The 19,060-nt window shown below is 47.4% G+C and overlaps 1 protein-coding gene across 1 annotated transcript; it reads right to left on the bottom strand.

Moving 5' to 3' along the window:
* Positions 1-546: 546 nt before the first annotated feature.
* On the bottom strand, positions 547-18,701 carry fgl1b (fibrinogen like 1B). The gene is made up of 8 exons (XM_078403179.1): positions 18,624-18,701; positions 16,312-16,384; positions 14,936-15,131; positions 9,504-9,663; positions 6,724-6,821; positions 5,873-5,961; positions 5,595-5,785; positions 547-784 (listed from the first exon to the last, which is right to left on the bottom strand). The coding sequence occupies exons 2-8, from the start codon at positions 16,363-16,365 to the stop codon at positions 595-597; spliced, it is 978 nt and encodes a 325-aa protein (XP_078259305.1). The 5' UTR covers positions 16,366-16,384; positions 18,624-18,701; the 3' UTR covers positions 547-594.
* Positions 18,702-19,060: the final 359 nt, after the last annotated feature.

Below are 19,060 nucleotides of genomic sequence, written 5' to 3'. Positions count from 1 at the left end.
ACACTTCTATAAGATCACTCTTCATCCTCCAGCGCTCCAAGGAATAGAGTGCTAGCCTACTCAACCTCTCCCTATAGCTCAGACCCTCTAGTCATGGAGACATCCTCGTAAATCTTCTCTGTACCCTATCTAGCTTGACAACATCTTTCCTATAACATGGTGCCCACGGGGGTGGGGGAGGGGAGGTTGGGGGGGGGGGGATGGGAGGTCGGGGATGGGAGGGCGGGTTGTCGGTTATTTCAAGTGGCACGTGTCAATTCCTTTTATCAATTGAGGACCAACTTGAGCCTTTAAGATGATCCCACCAAACAGTCATTTTGTAGAACATTGTCCACTCACTAAGAGATAGGAGCCGAATGAGGCCATTGGGCCCACCGAGTCTGGTGCACCACTCGATCACGGACGATCTATTTTAAATGGTTTGTCATTTTGCAATCAAAATTAGAAAACCAATTTATTGTCAGAAAATGTAGAGAATATTAGCCCTGACATCGGGGCACATTGTATACAATTTGGCTGCAAAATATATCTTCCTTTATTTAGACAAAGTAATTTTGTGAATGAGATGGAAATGCAGTTGCTTCTGAGTAAGCACTAGCCAATAATATTGTCGTAGTCCCCACTTCCCAGTGCAGCAAGGTAGTAGAGTGGGCGGACCTTCATGCTGGTGAGCTTGAGAGAGTACCACCAGCCTCTCCACGTGTTCCACACCACGCCATTGTCGTACTTGGCGCTGTAGTTGCCACGGCGATAATACTTACCATTAAGGTTGGCAGCATGGCACCTGTGTGTTTAACAATGGAGAGATTTTGTTCAAAATAAGTTCGTTCTCACACAAACAAATAAACCACGTTCAATTCTCATCAATAATTCTTCACCGTACACTGAACGTCACCTGTGAAAACAATTCCTTGAATGAACGAATAAGTTGATTGGCCAAGTATGTACACATACAAGGAATGTGCCTTGGTGCTCCGCTCACAAGTAACAACACGAACATACAGTAAATGCACAGGAAGAAACTCAGAGGCGGTTTACACCAGAGATAGACACAAAGTGCTGGAGTAACTCAGTGGGTCAGGCAGCATCTCAGGAGAAAAATAACAGGTTTCCCGATTCAGGTCGGAACCCTTCTTCAGACTGGGAATGAAGGAGGGGTGGTGGAGACTGGAGGTAGGAAAAGGCCAGAACAAATCAGGGCCGGCAACAGATGACCTCAGGAAGAGTGGAGCCCATAATTCCCCAGAGATGCTGCCTGACCCGCTGAGTTACTCCACCATTTTGTGTCTGTCTCCTTGAAAGGACACTTTATTTTCTGCTCATTAAAAGTATTCAAAGCTAATATGTATTACTCTGGAAATACCTTTGGTTTAATTCTTGTGCAGAACTTGTTTATTTCTACTGAAAGACATCGGGAGTGAGAAGCAGATGGACATTGTTGAATATGAATTAGATATTCAGCGGGCAGTTAGGATACTAATTAAACAACAGGTCCACCTCTCTCTCTGCCCCCCAACTGTGCTCATTGGCACCGTCTTCAAAAGCCTTCCCTGCCGATGCACCACATTAGTCAGCAGAGTGGCACTGGACATCTTCTTTAGCACTCGTTGCTTCCAGTGAGAAAGTGTTCTTACCACTTGCATTTTGGATTAATGGAATTCTTTGTCTCAAAATTTAACAAGTAGTTTCCCACAGTAAAATATACAATGAGAAAAAGTTAGTGAAAATTTGCATAAACCCACAGTGCCCTCCATAATGTTTGGAACAAAGACCCATTATTTATTTATTTGCCTCTGTACTCCACAATTTGAGATTTGTTATAGAAAAAAATTACATGTGGTTAAAGTGCACATTGTCAGATTTTAATAAAGGCCACTTTTATACATTTTGGTTTCACCATGTAGAAATTAGAGCTGTGTTTATACATAGTCCCCCCATTTCAGGGCACCATAATGTTTGGGACACATGGCTTCACAGGCGTTTGTAATTGCTCAGGTGTGTTTAATTGCCTCCTTAATGCAGGTATAAGAGAGCTCTCAGCACCTAGTCTTTCCTCCAGTCTTTCCATCACCTTTGGAAACTTTTATTGCTGTTTATCAACATGAGGACCAAAGTTGTGCCAATGAACGTCAAAGAGGCCATTATGAGACTGAGAAACAAGAATAAAACTGTTGGAGACATCAGCCAAACCTTAGGCTTACCAAAATCAACTGTGTGGAACATCATTAAGAAGAAAGAGAGCACTGGTGAGCTTACTAATCGCAAAGGGACTGGCAGGCCAAGGAAGATTTCCACAGCTGATGACAGAAGAATTCTCTCTATAATAAAGAAAAATCCCCAAACACCTGTCCGACAGATCAGGGACACTCTTCAGGAGTCATGTGTGGATTTGTCAATGACCACTGTCCGCAGAAGACTTCATGAACAGAAATACAGAGGCTACACTGCAAGATGCAAACCACTGGTTAGCCACAAAAATAGGATGGTCAGGTTACAGTTTGCCAAGAAGTACTTAAAAGAGCAACCACAGTTCTGGAAAATTGTCTTGTGGACAGATGAGATGAAGATTAACTTATATCAGAGTGATGGCAAGAGCAAAGTATGGAGGAGAGAAGGAACTGACCAAGATCCAAAGCATACCACCTCATCTGTGAAACACGGTGGTGGGGGTGTTATGGCCTGGGCATGTATGGCTGCTGAAGGTACTGGCTCACTTATCTTCATTGATGAGACAACTGCTGATGGTAGTAGCATAATGAATTCTGAAGTGTATACACACCCTATCTGCTCAAGTTCAAACAAGTGCTTCAAAACTCATTGGCCGGCAGTTCATTCTACAGCAAGACAATGATCCCAAACATACTGCTAAAGCAACAAAGGAGTTTTTTAAAGCAAAAAAATGGTCAATTCTTGAGTGTCCAAGTCAATCACTTGATCTGAACCAAATTGAGCATGCCTTTGATATGCTGAAGAAAAAACTGAAGGGGACTAGCCCCCAAAACAAGCATTTAGCTGCAATACAGACCTGGCAGAGCATCACCAGAGAAGACACCCAGCAACTGGTGATGTCCATGAATTGCAGACTTCAAGCAGTCATTGCATGCAAAGGATACGCAACAAAATTACTAAACATGACTACTTTCATGTACATGACATTGCTGTGTCCCAAACATTATGCTGCCCTGAAATGGAGGGGACTATGTATAAACACTGCTGTAATTTCTACATGGTGAAACCAAAATGTATAAAAATGGCCTTTATTAAAATCTGGCAATGTGCACTTTAACCACATGTGATTTTTTTTCTATTACAAATCTCAAATTGTGGAGTACAGAGGCAAATAAATAAATGACGGGTCTTTGTCCCAAACATTAAGGAGGGGACTATATTTTGACCATTTTTTGAAATGAAATTTCTTAACTTTTATTAAAGAACTGTCCTGGAGAAAGAAATTTAAAACTGTAAGTCATTGGTGCAGAATTGGGCCATTCGGCCCATCGAGTCTACTCTGCCATTCGATCATGGCTGATCTATCTTCCTCTCTCAACCCCATTCGCCTGCCTTCTCCCCGTGACCTTTAAAACTCTTACTAATCAAGAACATGTCAATCTCCGCCTTAAAAATACCCAATGACTTGGCTATCCACCACTGGCTGTGGCAATGAATTCCACAGATTCACCACCCTCTGGCTAAAGAAATTCCTCCTCATCTCCTTTCTAAAGGTAGATCCTTTTATTCTGAGGCTGTACCTTCTGGTCCTAGACTCTCCCACTAGTGGAAACACCCTCTCTGCATCCACTCTGTCCAGGCCTTCACTATTTGGTCCCCCTCAACTCCTGCGAGCACAGGCCCAGAGCCATCAAACATTCACCACACATTAACCCAGTCATATCTGGGATCAGTATAGTGTCGATAGACACAAAAAAGCTGGAGTAACTCAGCGGGACAGGCAGCATCTTTGGAGAGAAGGAATGGGTGACTTTTTGGGGTCGAGACCCCTCTTCTGTCTGAAGGGTCTTGACGTTTCGGGTCGAGACCCTCTTCTGTCTGAAGAAGGGTCTCGACCCGAAACATCACCCATTCTTTCTCTCCGGAGATGCTGCCAGTTCTCCAGCTTTTTGTGTCTATGGTTTAAACCAGCATCTGCAGTTCCTTCCTACCTATCAGTGTAGTGTAATCCTATTTTAACATTTTCCCAAATGTAACTTCATGACTCTTATTAAAGAACTGTGCTGAAAAAAAAAGACATTTAAAAGACATTTGCACAGGACAGATTTAGAGGCTGATGTGGGCCAAACATGGGCAAATGGGATTAGTGTAGATGGGACAAGTTGGGCCGAAGGGCCTGATTAATGCTATAAGACTGTATGACTCTCAAGGAAGTTCACTGGATTTTCAATAAAAGTGTGCGTCTGAATCATTAATCCAGTTAGTAAAGTTTCGCCATTTGTAATCAACATTTCTTGCTCCCATTCCTCCAGTGTTCCCAGGGCGGAAATGTCCAAGATTAGAGGGCACACTTTCGGGTGAGAGGGGCAAGTGTTCTTCAAACAGAGGGTGATGGGTGACTGGAACGTGCTGTCGGGGGTGGTGGTGGAGGCAGATACGATAGCGGCGTTTAAGGGGCATTTGGATCGGCACATGGACACACAGGGGATGGAAGGATATGGACCATGTGCAGGCAGAGGAGAATAGTTTATTTTGGCATGATGGTCCGCACGGACATTAGTTTAGTTTCATTTATCTCCAGTTTAATCTAGTTTAAAGACCATCCATCCGATCTATGCACTAGTTCTATGTTATCCCTGGAATTTAGAAGGATGAGAGGAGATCTTATCGAAACGTATAAGATTACTAAGGGGTTGGACACTTTAGAGGCAGGAAACATGTTCCCAATGTTGGGTGAGTCCAGAACAAGGGGCCACAGTTTAAGAATAAGGGGTAGGCCATTTAGAACTGAGATGAGGAAAAACTTTTTTTCAGTCAGAGAGTTGTGAATCTGTGGAATTCACTGCCTCGGAAGGCAGTGGAGGCCAATTCTCTGAATGCATTCAAGAGAGAGCTAGATAGAGCTCTTAAGGATAGCAGAGTCAGGGGGTATGGGGAGAAGGCAGGAACGGGGTACTGATTGAGAATGATCAGCCATGATCACATTGAATGGCGGTGCTGGCTTGAAGGGCAGAATGGCCTCCTCCTGCACCTATTGTCTATTGTCTATCCCACTTTCTCACACACTCCCTGCACACTAGGGGCAATTTACAGAAGGCCAATTAACCTACAAACCTGCACGTCTTTGGATTTTGGGAAGAAACTGGAGCACCTGGAGGAAACCCACACAGTCACAGGGAGAACGTGCAAACTCCGTACAGACAGCTCCCGTAGTCAGGATAGACCCTGGTGCTGTAGGCGGCAACTCTACCGCTGCGCCACCGTGCCTCCCAAATTGCAGGATACTCTGGGCTTCAGGGCCTGTTCTTGAGCTGTGCTATTCTAAGTTTCTGTGTATAGTTCCCACCTGGGTTTATTCTTTCGAGCAAGTAACAAGCGTTGACGTGGCGGAGCGGATGGCTGTGTGAATGACCCGCTACAGGTACCTGTTAAACCACCAGCCGCTTCTGCCTTCGCGGGCACAGCTGCCCTGAGTGTAGTGGTCATTGTCCTGGTCGGATGTACTGAACATCATGCCGTTGTGGGAAGATGACCACTGTTCCCTTGGGACCAATCCTCCCGACAACGCATCTCCTGCTGTGCCAACGTAGCTTCCAAAGCTCAGCCTGTACTTATCCTGGGTCAAAGTAACAGAAGCAAGTCAGGGAAGCAATCCATGACACCCGACCAGCACAGTTATTAACCCAACACCCCCCCCCCTCACCTTTTCATCTGAGATGTTAAACTTTTCATACGTGGCATATCTCTCTTCTCCGTTCCAGTCTGTCAGGTCGACCTTCATCATGTACTTTCCTGCGTGGAAATTATTCAACAACCATTGATATCTCTAAGATACTTCTTAATTGGTGTCCTGTCCTTTACATTGGTTGTGGCACCAAGCTCAAGAGCACCAGCTCAGAGCAATAAGGTTGGACAGACTTGGTTTATTTTCTCTTGAACGCCGGGGGCTGAGGGGAGAATGGGTGGAGTGAGTGAGAGGAAAGACTTGTCTCTGACTGGAGAGCACCCGAACAAAAGCTTTAAGCTGCACCTCGGTACACGTGACAATCATGGAGGTGAAGAGGAGGAGTGGAATGTGAAGCTGGAGGGAGGGATGTGGGTGGACGGAGATGGGGGGAGGGGAAAGATGGGGGGAGGGGAAAGATGGGGGATAAAGGGGAAATGGGGGAGTCAGGGATGGGAGATGAGTGTACAGAGGAGGGGAAAGTCATAAAATTATGAGGTATAGATAGGGTAGACAGTCAGAGCCTTTTCCCAGGAATGAAAAGTTAAAGGCTAGAAGTTATAATTTTAAGGCGAGAGGAATAAAGTTGAAAGGAGATGTGTGAGGTAAGTTTTTTGCACAGAGGGTGGTGGAGCGTGCTGCTTGAGGTGGCAGTGGAGGCAGTGGTGTCTAAAAGATTTCTGGATACGCACATGGATATGCAGGGAACGGGGGGCATATGGATTCAGTGCAGGCAGATGAGAGTTGGCCATGGCTTCATGCTCAGCACAGAGTCTATGCCCGTTCCTGTACTGTACTCTATGTCCTACGAAGGTTGGAGACACTCTTACCTGGAGCCAGGATCCGGTGTATGTTTTCATTTCCAAGCCAATACTCATCATTCCTCCTTTGAAACAACCCAAAGCCAGATTTGTAGTCATCCCAGCCTCTGCAGAAAGTAACAGGGTGGAAATCTGATGCGGTGAAGTTAAAAACTGGTGTGCATGAAACCTGCTTAAAGTTTGAAAAGGACATTAAAAAACTGGAGTAACTCAGTGGGTCAAGCAGCATCTCTGGAGAACATGGATAGGATTCTGAAGGGTCCCGACCTGAAACATCACCTATCCATGTTCTCCAGAGATGAAGCCTGACCCACTGAGTTACTCCAGCACTTGGTGTTTAACTTCTTGTTTTTTGCTTGAATGTTTTCCAGATTTTAATTTTGTGTGATCTCTTATTCATTATAAATTAATCGAGCAGTCGGCAAAGCCTGCATTTCCTTGTAGAAACATAGAAACATAGAAAATAGGTGCAGGAGTAGGCCATTCGGCCCTTCGAGCCTGCACCGCCATTCAATATGATCATGGCTGATCATCCAGCTCAGTAGCCTGTACCTCCCTTCTCTCCATACCCCCTGATCCCTTTAGCAAAAAGGGCCACATCTAACTCCCTCTTAAATATAGCCAATGAACTGGCCTCAACTACCTTCTGTGGCAGAGAATTCCACAGACTCACCACTCTCTGTGTGAAGAAATGTTTTCTCATCTCGGTCCTAAAAGACTTCCCCCTTATCCTTAAGCTGTGACCCCTGGTTCTGGACTCCCCCAACATCGGGAACAATCTTCCCGCATCTAGCCTCTCCAACCCCTTAAGAATTTTATATGTTTCTATAAGATCCCCCCTCAGTCTTCTAAATTCCAGCGAGTACAAGCCCAGTCTATCCAGCCTTTCCTCATATGCAAGTCCCACCATCCCAGGGATTAATCTGGTGAACCTTCTCTGTACTCCCTCTAAGGCAAGAACGTCTTTCCTCAGGTTAGGCGACCAAAACTGCACACAATACTCCAGGTGCGGTCTCACCAAGGCCCTGTACAACTGCAGCAGAACCTCCCTGCTCCTAAACTCAAATCCTCTTGCTATGAATGCCAACATACCATTCGCTTTCTTCACTGCCTGCTGCACCTGCATGCTTGCTTTCAATGACTGGTGCACCATGACACCCAGGTCACGTTGCATCTCCCCTTCTCCCAATCGGTCACCATTCAGGTAATACTCTGCTTTCCTGTTCTTGCCGCCAAAGTGGATAACCTCACATTTGTGTGCTCATGAGTCCAACATTTACAGTTTTTTGTATCATACCCTCCCCTCCACCAGCCCCTCCGCTCCTTTCCCCTCCTCCATACACTCACCTCCCATCTCTGAGATCCCCATTTCACTATCAACCCCCCTCTTTCCCCTCCCCCCCGTCCCTTTCCACCCACATCCCTCCCTCCACCTTCTTCGCTCCTTATCTGACAACCTTTTATCTCTTTTTAACCTATAGGAGCAGATACAATTACTTTTACTTTTAAAAGACATTTGAACTGATATGTGGATAGGAAGGGTTTGGAGGGATATGGGCCAAATGCAGGCAAATGGGAGTAGCCTAATATTCGACCTTGGTCAGCACGGAACAAAGTGGGCCGAAGGGCCTGTTTCTGTGCTGTACAGCTCTGTGACTCTATCTTGGTTACCATGGACAAGGTGGGACCAAGGACCAGTTTTGGTGCTTTGCAGCTCTAGAATTAAACGTGGTTCCATTCGAGTGGAGACAAGGTGCGATCAAGAAAATATAAGAATGGTATCAAGAATGCATAACTTAGCTCAAGGGTTAGAAATCTAATGTTAATCCAGGGTTACAGGGGAGTCGCTAATTTTATTTTTTAAATCGGCAGCAGAACTAAAAAAGCAGGGAAGAATGACCTTTTGTTCGCAAGCATTCAAAGCCTGTGTGACAGTCTCACCTCTGCGTATTTGTTCCTAGTTGTGTAGGAAAGAACTGCAGATGCTGGTTTAAATCGAAGCCCGACATAAAATGCTGGAGTAACTCAGCGGGACAGGCAGCATCTCTGGAGAGAAGGAATGGGTGACTGAAGAAGGGTTTCGACCCGAAACGTCACTCATCCCTTCTCTCCAGAGACGCCGTCTGTCCTGCTGAGTTACTCCAGCATTTTGTGTCCAGTTGTGTTGCCCATTTAAAAAATAAAATAAAAGAAGCAGACACAAGGAACTGCAGATGCTGCTTTACAACAAGGGATACAGAGTGCTGGAGTAACTCAGCGGGTCAGGCAGCATCTCTGTAGAACATGGATAGGTGACGTTTCACAGAGTGCTGGAGTAACTCAGCGGGTCAGGCAGCATCTCTGGAGAACATGGATAGGTGGTGTTTCAGGTTGGGACCCTTCTTCAAACTGATTGTGGGGGGGGGGCAGAAAGCTGGAAAAGAGGAGGGGCGGGGCCAAGCATGGCAGGTGATGGGCGGATATAGGTGCGGAAGAGTTTGGAGATAGGGTGGACAAAGGCAGTGATGAAAAGACAAAAAGTGTGAGATAAGGAGATAAAAGTAGCAGCTCCCCTTTTGCTCAAGTTTACACCGAAGATAGACACAAAATGCTGGAGTAACTCAATGGGACAGGCAGCATTCTGGAGAGAAGGAATGGGTAATACTTCGGGTCGAGACCCTTCTTCAGTCTAAAGAAGGGTCTCGACCCGAAATGTCACCCCTCCCTCTATCCAGAGATGCTGCCTGTCCCGCTGAGTTACTCCAGCACTTTGTGTCTATCTTAGTTTGCCAATAACCCCGTTTGTTTACCTGTTAAAGTTGACTTTGCCGTTGCTGCGACGTTGGATAACGGTCCAACCTCCTCCATCTGACATGTCACAGTAGGCTAGGAATGGGTGGGCAGCAGACCACGGCTTCAGTGTGTAATACCCACTCGTGGTGTTCCCACCGTTGTACACCTCCGAGCAATCTGTGCACAGCAGATGTCACCGTCAGTGTAACTGGCGAAGGTATTTATTTCACAAAATGCTGGAGTAACTCAGCAGGTCAGGCAGCATCTCAGGAGAGAAGGAATGGGTGACGTTTCGGGTCGAGACCCTTCTTCAGAGTGCCTTTATAGAGGCGTATAAAATCACGAGGGGAATAGAATAAATGTACAATGTAGAAACAAAGACACAACCTGGCCGAAGCCAGTCATTTCCAGACATTTCCCAACATGACCTTTTCTGACAGATAAGAAATGGCACCTGCTACATATCATCCCAATGGCGCAACAAGTGGTGGCGCAGCGGTAGAGTTGCTGCCTCACATCACCAATGACCCGGGTTCCATCCTGACTACGGGTGCTGTCTGTACGGAGTTTGTACATTTTCCCTGTGGCCGCGTGGGGTTTCTCCGGGTGCTCCGGTTTCGCCCACACTTCAAATGGCATACATGTTTGTAGGCTAATAGGCTTTGGTAAAAATTGTAAATAGTCCCTAGTGTGCAGGTTAGTGCTGGTGTACGGGGTGATCGCTGGTCAGTGTGGACTCGGTGGGCCGAAGGGCCTGTTTCCACGCTGAATCTAAAGTCTAAAGATGCAAGATGACATCACATTTCCTGCATGTTCATCCATAAGTTGGAAAGGGTGGAGAGGAGATTCACCACAATGCTGAACATGGTGCCAAGACCAACTCTTATCTGCCTGCACATAACCCTTATATGAGGATGTTGCCAGGGCCCCGAGCTAATACGTTCGGGGGCGGCACGGTGGCGGCACGGTGGCACAGCGGTAGAGTTGCTGCCTTACAGCGAATACAGCGCCGGAGACTCAGGTTCAATCCTGACTACGGGCGCCGTCTGTACGGAGTTTGTACGTTCTCCCCGTGACCTGCGTGGGTTTTCTCCGAGATCTTCGGTTTCCTCCTACACTCCAAAGACGTACAGGTATGTAGGTTAATTGGCTGGGCAAATGTAAAAATTGTCCCTAGTGGGTGTAGGATAGTGTTAGTGTGTGGGGATCGCTGGGCGTCACAGACCCGGTGGGCCGAAGGGCCTGTTTCTGCGCTGTATCTCTAAAAATCTTCTTTTTTAAAAAAACTAAATCTAATAGGGAGAGGTTGGGCAGGTTTGGAGTAATCCTTGGAGTGCAGGATGTTGTGGAGTGCCTTTATAGAGGCACATAAAATCATGAGGGGAATAGAATAAATGTACAATGGAGAAGCAAAGAACTGCAGATGCTGGTTTACACCAAAGATAGACACAGAATGCTGGAGTAACTCAACTGGTCAGGCAGCATCCCTGGAGAATAAGGATGGGTGATGTTTCAAACTTCAGAATAAATACATTTATCCACAGTAAGGGAATCAAAAACCAGAGGACATAGGATTAAGGTGAGAGGGGAAAGATTTAATAGGAACCTGAGGGGCAACTTTTTCTTACAGAGGGTGGTGGGTGTATGGAACGAGCTGCCAGAGGAGGTAGTTGAGGTAGGTACTATCACAACATTTAAAAGACATTTAAACAGGTACAGGGATAGCAAAGGTTTCGATGCATATGGGCCAAATGCAGGCAGTGGTACTGGTGTAGCTGGGACATGTTGTTAGGTGTTCAGCCAGTGCCTGATTCCACGCTGTATGACTCTATGACTCTCTATACATCCATTCCCTGCATATCCATGTGTCTATCCACAAGTCTCTTTAACAATAGGAAGAGTAGGCCATTCGGCCCTTCGAGCCAGCACCGCCATTCAATGTGATCATGGCTGATCATTCTCAATCAGTACCCCGTTCCTGCCTTCTCCCCATACCCCCTGACTCTGCTATCCTTAAGAGCTCTATCTAGCTCTCTCTTGAATGCATTTAGAGAATTGGCCTCCACTGCCTTCTGAGGCAGAGAATTCCACAGATTCACAACTCTCTGACTGATGTCTGAAGTCTGAAGAAGGGTCTCGACCCGAAACGTCACCCATTCCTTCTCTCCCGAGATGCTGCCTGACCTGCTGAGTTACTCCAGCATTTTGTGAATAAATCTTCAGTTCAATGTACCACCTATGCAATAGTCATAAGGCATGAACCAGAACAACAGCAACAATTCAGCACATAGGTAACAACATCTACATACTAAACTCTTGTTTGTTTGTTCCTGAACTACAGCCAAAGCGGTACACGATAGCGGGACAACTTTAGGCCCACCTTACTCACCGTCGTCCCTTTGGTGCGAATGGAAGAAGTTTCATTGAAATCGGTGTTATATTTTTTAAGTTATTCGCATTTTAAAGTTTAAATCTATCTCCTAGGGAGGGAAGGGGGAGGGAGGGGGAGGGAGGATAAGGGGGGTTGGGAAGAAGGGGAAGGGGAAAAGGAAGGGGAAAGAGGTGGGAGGTGGGGGAGGTGGGGGGAGAGGGAACAGAGAGGGGGGAGAGGGAACAGAGAGGGGGGAGAGGGGAGAGGGGAGAGGGGAGAGGGGAGAGGGGAGAGGGGAGAGGGGAGAGGGGAGAGGGGAGAGGGGAGAGGGGAGAGGGGAGAGGGGGAGGGGGGAGGGGGGAGAGGGGAGAGGGGGGAGGGGGGAGGGGAGAGGGGAGAGGGGAGAGGGGAGAGGGGAGAGGGGAGAGGGGAGAGGGGAGAGGGGGAGGGGGGAGAGGGGAGAGGGGGGAGGGGGGAGGGGAGAGGGGAGAGGGGAGAGGGGAGAGGGGAGAGGGGAGAGGGGAGAGGGGAGAGGGGAGAGGGGAGAGGGGAGAGGGGAGAGGGGAGAGGGGAGAGGGGAGAGGGGAGAGGGGGAGGGGGGAGGGGGGAGGGGAGAGGGGAGAGGGGAGAGGGGAGAGGGGAGAGGGGGGAGGGGAGAGGGGAGAGGGGAGAGGGGAGAGGGGGGAGGGGGGAGAGGGGAGAGGGGGGAGGGGGGAGGGGAGAGGGGAGAGGGGAGAGGGGAGAGGGGAGAGGGGAGAGGGGAGAGGGGAGAGGGGGGAGGGGGAATGGGGGAGGGGGGAGTGGGGAGGGGAGAGGGGGGAGTGGGGAGCGGGAGGGGGAGAGGGGGGAGGGGGAAGTGGGGAGTGGGGAGGAGAGGGTGCTGCACCAATGCAGGAGAGGTTTGGGCCCAACGGGTCCTCTTGGTCTAGTGGGAGGTTAAATATCTGCCTGAGAAAGCAGGGGGATCTTCGGTCTAACGATCCACCCACAAGATGATACTTCCAGTAATGCAATCCTCCCTCAGTACTGCAGGGCTGTGTCGGCCTTGAGGTTTGTGTCCAAAACTCTTGAGTGGTTTTGGACTGAGAACCAGGACCATGGGCACGAAATGAGCTGTTCTGGACAATACCACTTAAGTGAAGCTTCAAGTTTATCTAACGTTCAACGATTAGTAATCTTAAATGAACAGTTCACTCACTATCATTCTTGAAATTTCCCATTTCAAGTAATACCCCCCTCTCTTTCCCCTGTCCCCACCTCTGTGAGGGCCACACACCTCTCTCACCATCTCCCACCCCCCCAGCCGTACCCAGTCACGAGTCCCCTATTTCCCTTTTATCCCCCACTTTTCCCCTCCCTCTCCCACCCACATCCCTCCCTCCGGCTCTACATTTCACCCCTCCTCTTCTCTCCTTACCTGACACCCTTTTGTCTCCTTTGCACCTGCAGCCTTTGTCACTCACTCCACCCACCTGCCAATCACCCCCTCACCTGTCTCCACCTATCACTCGCCAGAAGGTAGACACAAAATGCTGGAGTAACTCAGCGGGACAGGCAGCATCCCTGGAGAGAGAAGGAATGGGTGACGTTTCGGGTCGAGACCCTTCTCCAGTCTGAAGAAGTGTCTCAACCCGAAAAGTCACCCGTTCCTTCTCTCTCCAGGGATGCTGCCTGTCCCTCCGAGTTACTCCAGCATTTTGCGTCTTTCAATTTAAACCAGCATCTGCAGTTCTTTTTCCTATATATCACTTGCCATACATTATTCTGCTCTGCCCCCACCTCTCTTTTCCATCTTTCTCTCCCATAGTCCATTAGTCTGAAGAAGGGTCCCAACCCTAAACATCGTCTGCCCATTCCCTCCACAGATGCTGCCTGACCCGCTGAGTTCCTCCGGCACTTTGTGTTTTGGCTTTGGATTCCAGCATCTGCAGTTTCCAGCGTCTCCAGGTCCCCTGTAATGGTTGGCACTGAGAAAACAAGCCCTTTCATCCGGACACAAAGTGCTGGGGGAACTCAGAGGGCCAGGCAGCATCTGTGGAGCGAATGGACAGATGGCAACAGACAATAGGTGCAGGAGGTGGCCATTCGGCCCTTCGAGCCAGCACCGCCATTCAATGTGATCATGGCTGATCATTCTCAATCAGTACCCCGTTCCTGCCTTCTCCCCATACCCCCTGACTCCGCTATCCTTAAGAGCTCTATCCAGCTCTCTCTTGAATGCATTCAGAGAATTGGCCTTCACTGCCTTCTGAGGCAGAGAATTCCACAAATTCACAACTCTCTGACTGAAAAAGTTTTTCCTCATCTCAGTTCTAAATGGCCTACCCCTTATTCTTAAACTGTGGCCCCTGGTTCTGGACTCCCCCAACATTGGGAACATGTTTCCTGCCTCTAACGTGTCCAACCCCTTAATAATCTTATACGTTTTGATAAGATCTCCTCTCATCCTTCTAAATTCCAGTGTATACAAGCCTAGTCGCTCCAGTCTTTCAACATATGATAGTCCCGCCATTCCGGGAATTAACCTAGTAAACCTACGCTGCACGCCCTCAATAGCAAGAATATCCTTCCTCAAATTTGGAGACCAAAACTGCACACAGTACTCCAGGTGCGGTCTCACTAGGGCCCTGTACAACTGCAGAAGGACCTCTTTGCTCCTATACTCAACTCTTGTTATGAAGGCCAACATTCCATTGGCTTTCTTCACTGTCTGCTGTAGCTGCATGCTTCCTTTCAGTGACTGATGCACTAGGACACCCAGATCGTGTTGTACGTCCCCTGTTCCTAACTTGACACCATTCAGATAACACTCTGCCTTCCTATTCTTACCACCAAAGTGGATAACCTCACACTTATCCACATTAAACTGCATCTGCCATGCATCCGCCCACTCACACAACCTGTCCAAGTCACCCTGCAACCTCATAGCATCTTCCTCACAGTTCACACTACCACCCAGTTTTGTATCATCTGCAAATTTGCTAATGTTTGTATCAACTGCAAATTTGGATTCCAGCATCTGCAGTTCCCAGTGTCTCCAGGTCCCCTGTAATGGTACGTTTAGATTAGGACATTTACCATGGTGATAAATCAACAGATTTGGATCAATGTTGGTTGCTTGCTCCTTCCTGCGTGTTTTCGTGTTTTCATTTATCCAGTACCTGTTGCTCGCCTTTAGATACTCCTGCCGCCAAGCTCCAAGCAGGAACTGGTTCTGCAGGTGTTGCAGTTGCTGGCGGAGCCTGACGATTTCAGTCTTGCACGTGTCACTGTCCTGTGAAAAAGACCAATGAAACGTTGGTGCGAGTTTGAGTGGCGAGCTGTGGCACTTGTCAAGCACATCTGAGGAGCGACAAACGCAGCTGGTATACTGTGACATGATCTGGAGAGGCAACTGTGAACCTCACACTGGCACAAAGAGGGGTGCAGGCATTAGGGAGCTGCATATCAGTATCTAAGTAGGCTGTCCACTTTTTTTTAATTTTTTAGATTTAGATATACAGCGCGGAAACAGGCCCTTCGGCCCACCGGGTCCGCGCTGCCCAGCGATCCCTGCACATTAACACTATCCAACACCCACTAGGGACATTTTTTTACATTTACCCAGCCAATTAACCTACATACCTGTACGTCTTTAGAGTGTGGGAGGAAACCGAAGATCTCGGAGAAAACCCACGCAGGTCACGGGGAGAACGTACAAACTCCGTACAGACAGCACCCGTAGTCAGGATCGAACCTGAGTATCTGGCACTGCATTCGCTGTAAGGCAGCAACTCTACCGCTGCGCCACCGTGCCACTTCTGTTACATCTTGTCTCCCCTTCCTCACTGCAAGCTAAGACATCATCCATGGAACCATTTTTAGTAAGTCTTTTTACACTTTCACTAGGATCCTCCCTTCTTATCAAAGAATTAGACATAATATTCCATGTTGTGCAGTTTAAACAGAATCCCCCCTTTCTCATAGTCTATACTTCTACTCACGAGTCAATCTCAAGGATAACCAAAGATTGGCGATATATTGTGACCTTGTGGCAATGTACACGCCCAGAGAACTTTTATTCATAAGCTTTCCATATAACCATATAACAATTACAGCACGGAAACAGGCCCATTCGGCCCTACCAGTCCATGCCGACCACTTTCTCTAACCTAGTCTCATCTACCTGCTCTCAGACCATAACCCTCCAATCCCCTCCCATCCATATACCTATCCAATTTACTCTTAAATAATAAAATCGAGCCTGCCTCCACCACTTCCACCGGAAGCTCATTCCATACAGCCACCACCCTCTGAGTAAAGAAGTTACCCCTCATGTTACCCCTAAACTTTTGTCCCTTAATTCTGAAGTTATGTCCCCTTTCATGACGTTAATTCATGTACAATTTAAAATTCATTTCAGAGAAAGCACGCGCATTCTTAAAAAGAAATGCATTCTGCTGTTACACACTTACTCTGTGATTTGCAAAACTTTGATTGAAGAAAAGTAGAAAGACCAGCAGCAGCATGGCATCCAGTACTAAACCCCTGAAAATAAATATATTTTAAGCATTTGAGTCAAGAAAGGATTACTGACTGACTTTAGACTTTAGGGATACAGCGCTGAAACAGGCCCTTCTGCCCACCGAGTCCGCGCCGACCAGCGATCCCCCCACGCTAGCACTATCCTACACACGAGGGATCATTTACAATTTTACAGAAGTCAATTAACCTGCAAACCTGCACGTCTTTGGAGTGTGGGAGGAAACCGGAGCACCCGGAGAAAACCCATACGGTCACACTCTGTACAGACAGCACCCACAGTCAGGATTGAACCTGGGTTCTGGCGCTGCAAGGCATCAACTCTCCCACTGCCCACTGTACCACCCCTGTGGTAATGTCATCCATGACTAACGCTGCTCTCCAAACTTGCTCTGGAGAGATGGCTCACCTTGTGCAGCTCCGGCCACCCAGCTACTGGAAGGATGTCATTAAGTTGAAAAGAGATTCACCGGGATGCTACCTGGGCTTGCGAGCTTGAGTTACAGGGAGGGGTTGGATCGGCTGGGACTTTTTGTCTTTGGAGCGTGGGAGGTTGAGGGGTGACCTTATTGAGGTGTACAAGATCATGAGGGGCACGGATAAAGTGAACGCTCACAGTCTTTTCCCCAGGGTAAAGGATTCTAAAACTAGAGGGACACAGGCTTAAGGTGAGAGGGGAGAGATTTAAGAGGGACCTTCTGGCAACGTTGGCATTCAGAGGCTCGTCCATATCTGAAATGAGCTGCCAGAGGAAGCTGTCGAGGTGGATACAACTATGTCATATAAAAGACATTTGGATAGTTATAAATATTCCAGTTCAAGAGGGCTAAATAAATACGTATGTCCTGGGGAAGAGACACCAGCCTGCAACTAGAGTTCGAGATTGAAAAGTAGCAGAACTAACAGTTATGAAATTATCAATAAGTTAGATTGATGAGGGTAGTCAGTATCTAGTGCGGCACGGTGTCGCAGCGGTAGAGTTGCTGCCTTACAGCAAATACAGCGCCGGAGACTCAGGTTCGATCCTGACTACGGGCGCCATCTGTACGGAGTTTGTACGTTCTCCCCGTGACCTGCGTGGGTTTTCTCCGAGATCTTCGGTTTCCTCCCACACTCCAAAGACGTGCAGGTTTGTAGGTGAATTGGCTTGGTAAAATGTAAAAATTGTCCCTAGTGGGTGTTAGTGTGCGGGGATCGCTGGGCGGCGCGGACCCGGTGGGCCGAAGGGCCTGTTTCCGCGCTGTATCTCTACATCTAAAAAAAAAATCTAGAATAAACTGCCAGAGGCTTTAGAAGTGGATACAATTACGACTTAGTAACATCCCTTATTAAGAAACTAAATCATTCATTTAAAATCTTTCCATATTTTTTTGCTGAACTTTAGCTCCATGTACACGTTAGGCACTCGGCCACATTTGGATCACATAGACACACCTTTTATCGTTCGGTTTTGGGGACCTGTGAGCATTTTATAAAGTTCTGAAAAAAAACTCCTTGCTTTGGTCCATCCTATAACAAGAAGTATTTGGTCACAGACCATTAAGTATACTGACAGAATACGAGAACTCTTGGGTCTATATCAGCACTCCCCCCACCCCCTCCATCCCCCCCAACCCCCCTCCCCCCCCCCCCACACCCACTCCATCAGTCTGAAGAAGGCTCCTGACCCAAAACATTCTACGTCCATTCCCTCCACAGACTCTGTGTGACCCACTGAGTTCCTCCAGCATTCTGTTTTTCTCTAGATTACAACATTTGTAGTTCCTCATGTCTTCAGAAATATCTTGAAGCATTTAAGTGTAAACATCTATTAGGAGTAGAGTTGGCAGCAACAAAGAAATCTGTTTTTAATTCTGCTCGAGCTAGCTTCCTCCATGTGGATAGAGAGCCAGGCCAGCTGTTCAAACGATCAGTGCTTCAAACCTTGCACAATTTCTGTGATTGAATGTTTTCCAGTCACCATTGCTTTGCTCCTCTTCTCTGAAAGTTTCGCAAAACAGCAAAACAGCAAAACGGAAAAGCATGTAAAGAAAGTAAGGAGAGGATTTTGCATTTCAATCACCTGCCACCCTTATCAGCAAGCTTGAATCATAACAAGAAGGTAGACACAAAATGCTGGAGCAACTCGGCGGGACAGGCAGCATCTCTGGAGAGAAGGAATTGGTGACATTTCCAGTCGAGACCCTTCTTCAGACAATCGTAACAAGTTGTGCAGTGTCAAAGAGAAACATTAGCAAAGACTCACCTAAATTAGAGGAATACCTGAATGTATAGCAGAGGATATTCCTGTGGTTCTGTGCGTGCCTGAAGATTTCAGTGATCAGGAATGCACCAAACTTGTTGATATCACTGCAAGCACTCAGATGGTTCAAATTTAAATCCCCAGAGTGGGTTTATTTCATCATTGTGCTGTGATCTTCCCCCACACTACGCTACTCCCGATTTGCGGCATTATGTAATCTTTTCACATCTTTTTGCATAAATCTATGTTTACAGATTCACAGCTTCATTGTGTCAGCACAATACAAAACTGAGAAATAGGCCATTAAGCTGGAAAGAGTGAAAGGGTTACATGCTTTCATTTCCCCCCCCCCTCCTTTAGCAGGCTTTCTCTAGTGGGAAGGTGCTAACTGACTACAGCATATTGGGACCAGGACTAATGTGTCCTCCCTGTTCTTCACT

The sequence above is a fragment of the Rhinoraja longicauda genome, chromosome 7, assembly GCF_053455715.1.
Source record: "Rhinoraja longicauda isolate Sanriku21f chromosome 7, sRhiLon1.1, whole genome shotgun sequence".
Lineage (NCBI taxonomy): Eukaryota > Metazoa > Chordata > Chondrichthyes > Rajiformes > Arhynchobatidae > Rhinoraja > Rhinoraja longicauda.
This window is presented reverse-complemented; position numbering and strand designations above follow the sequence as displayed.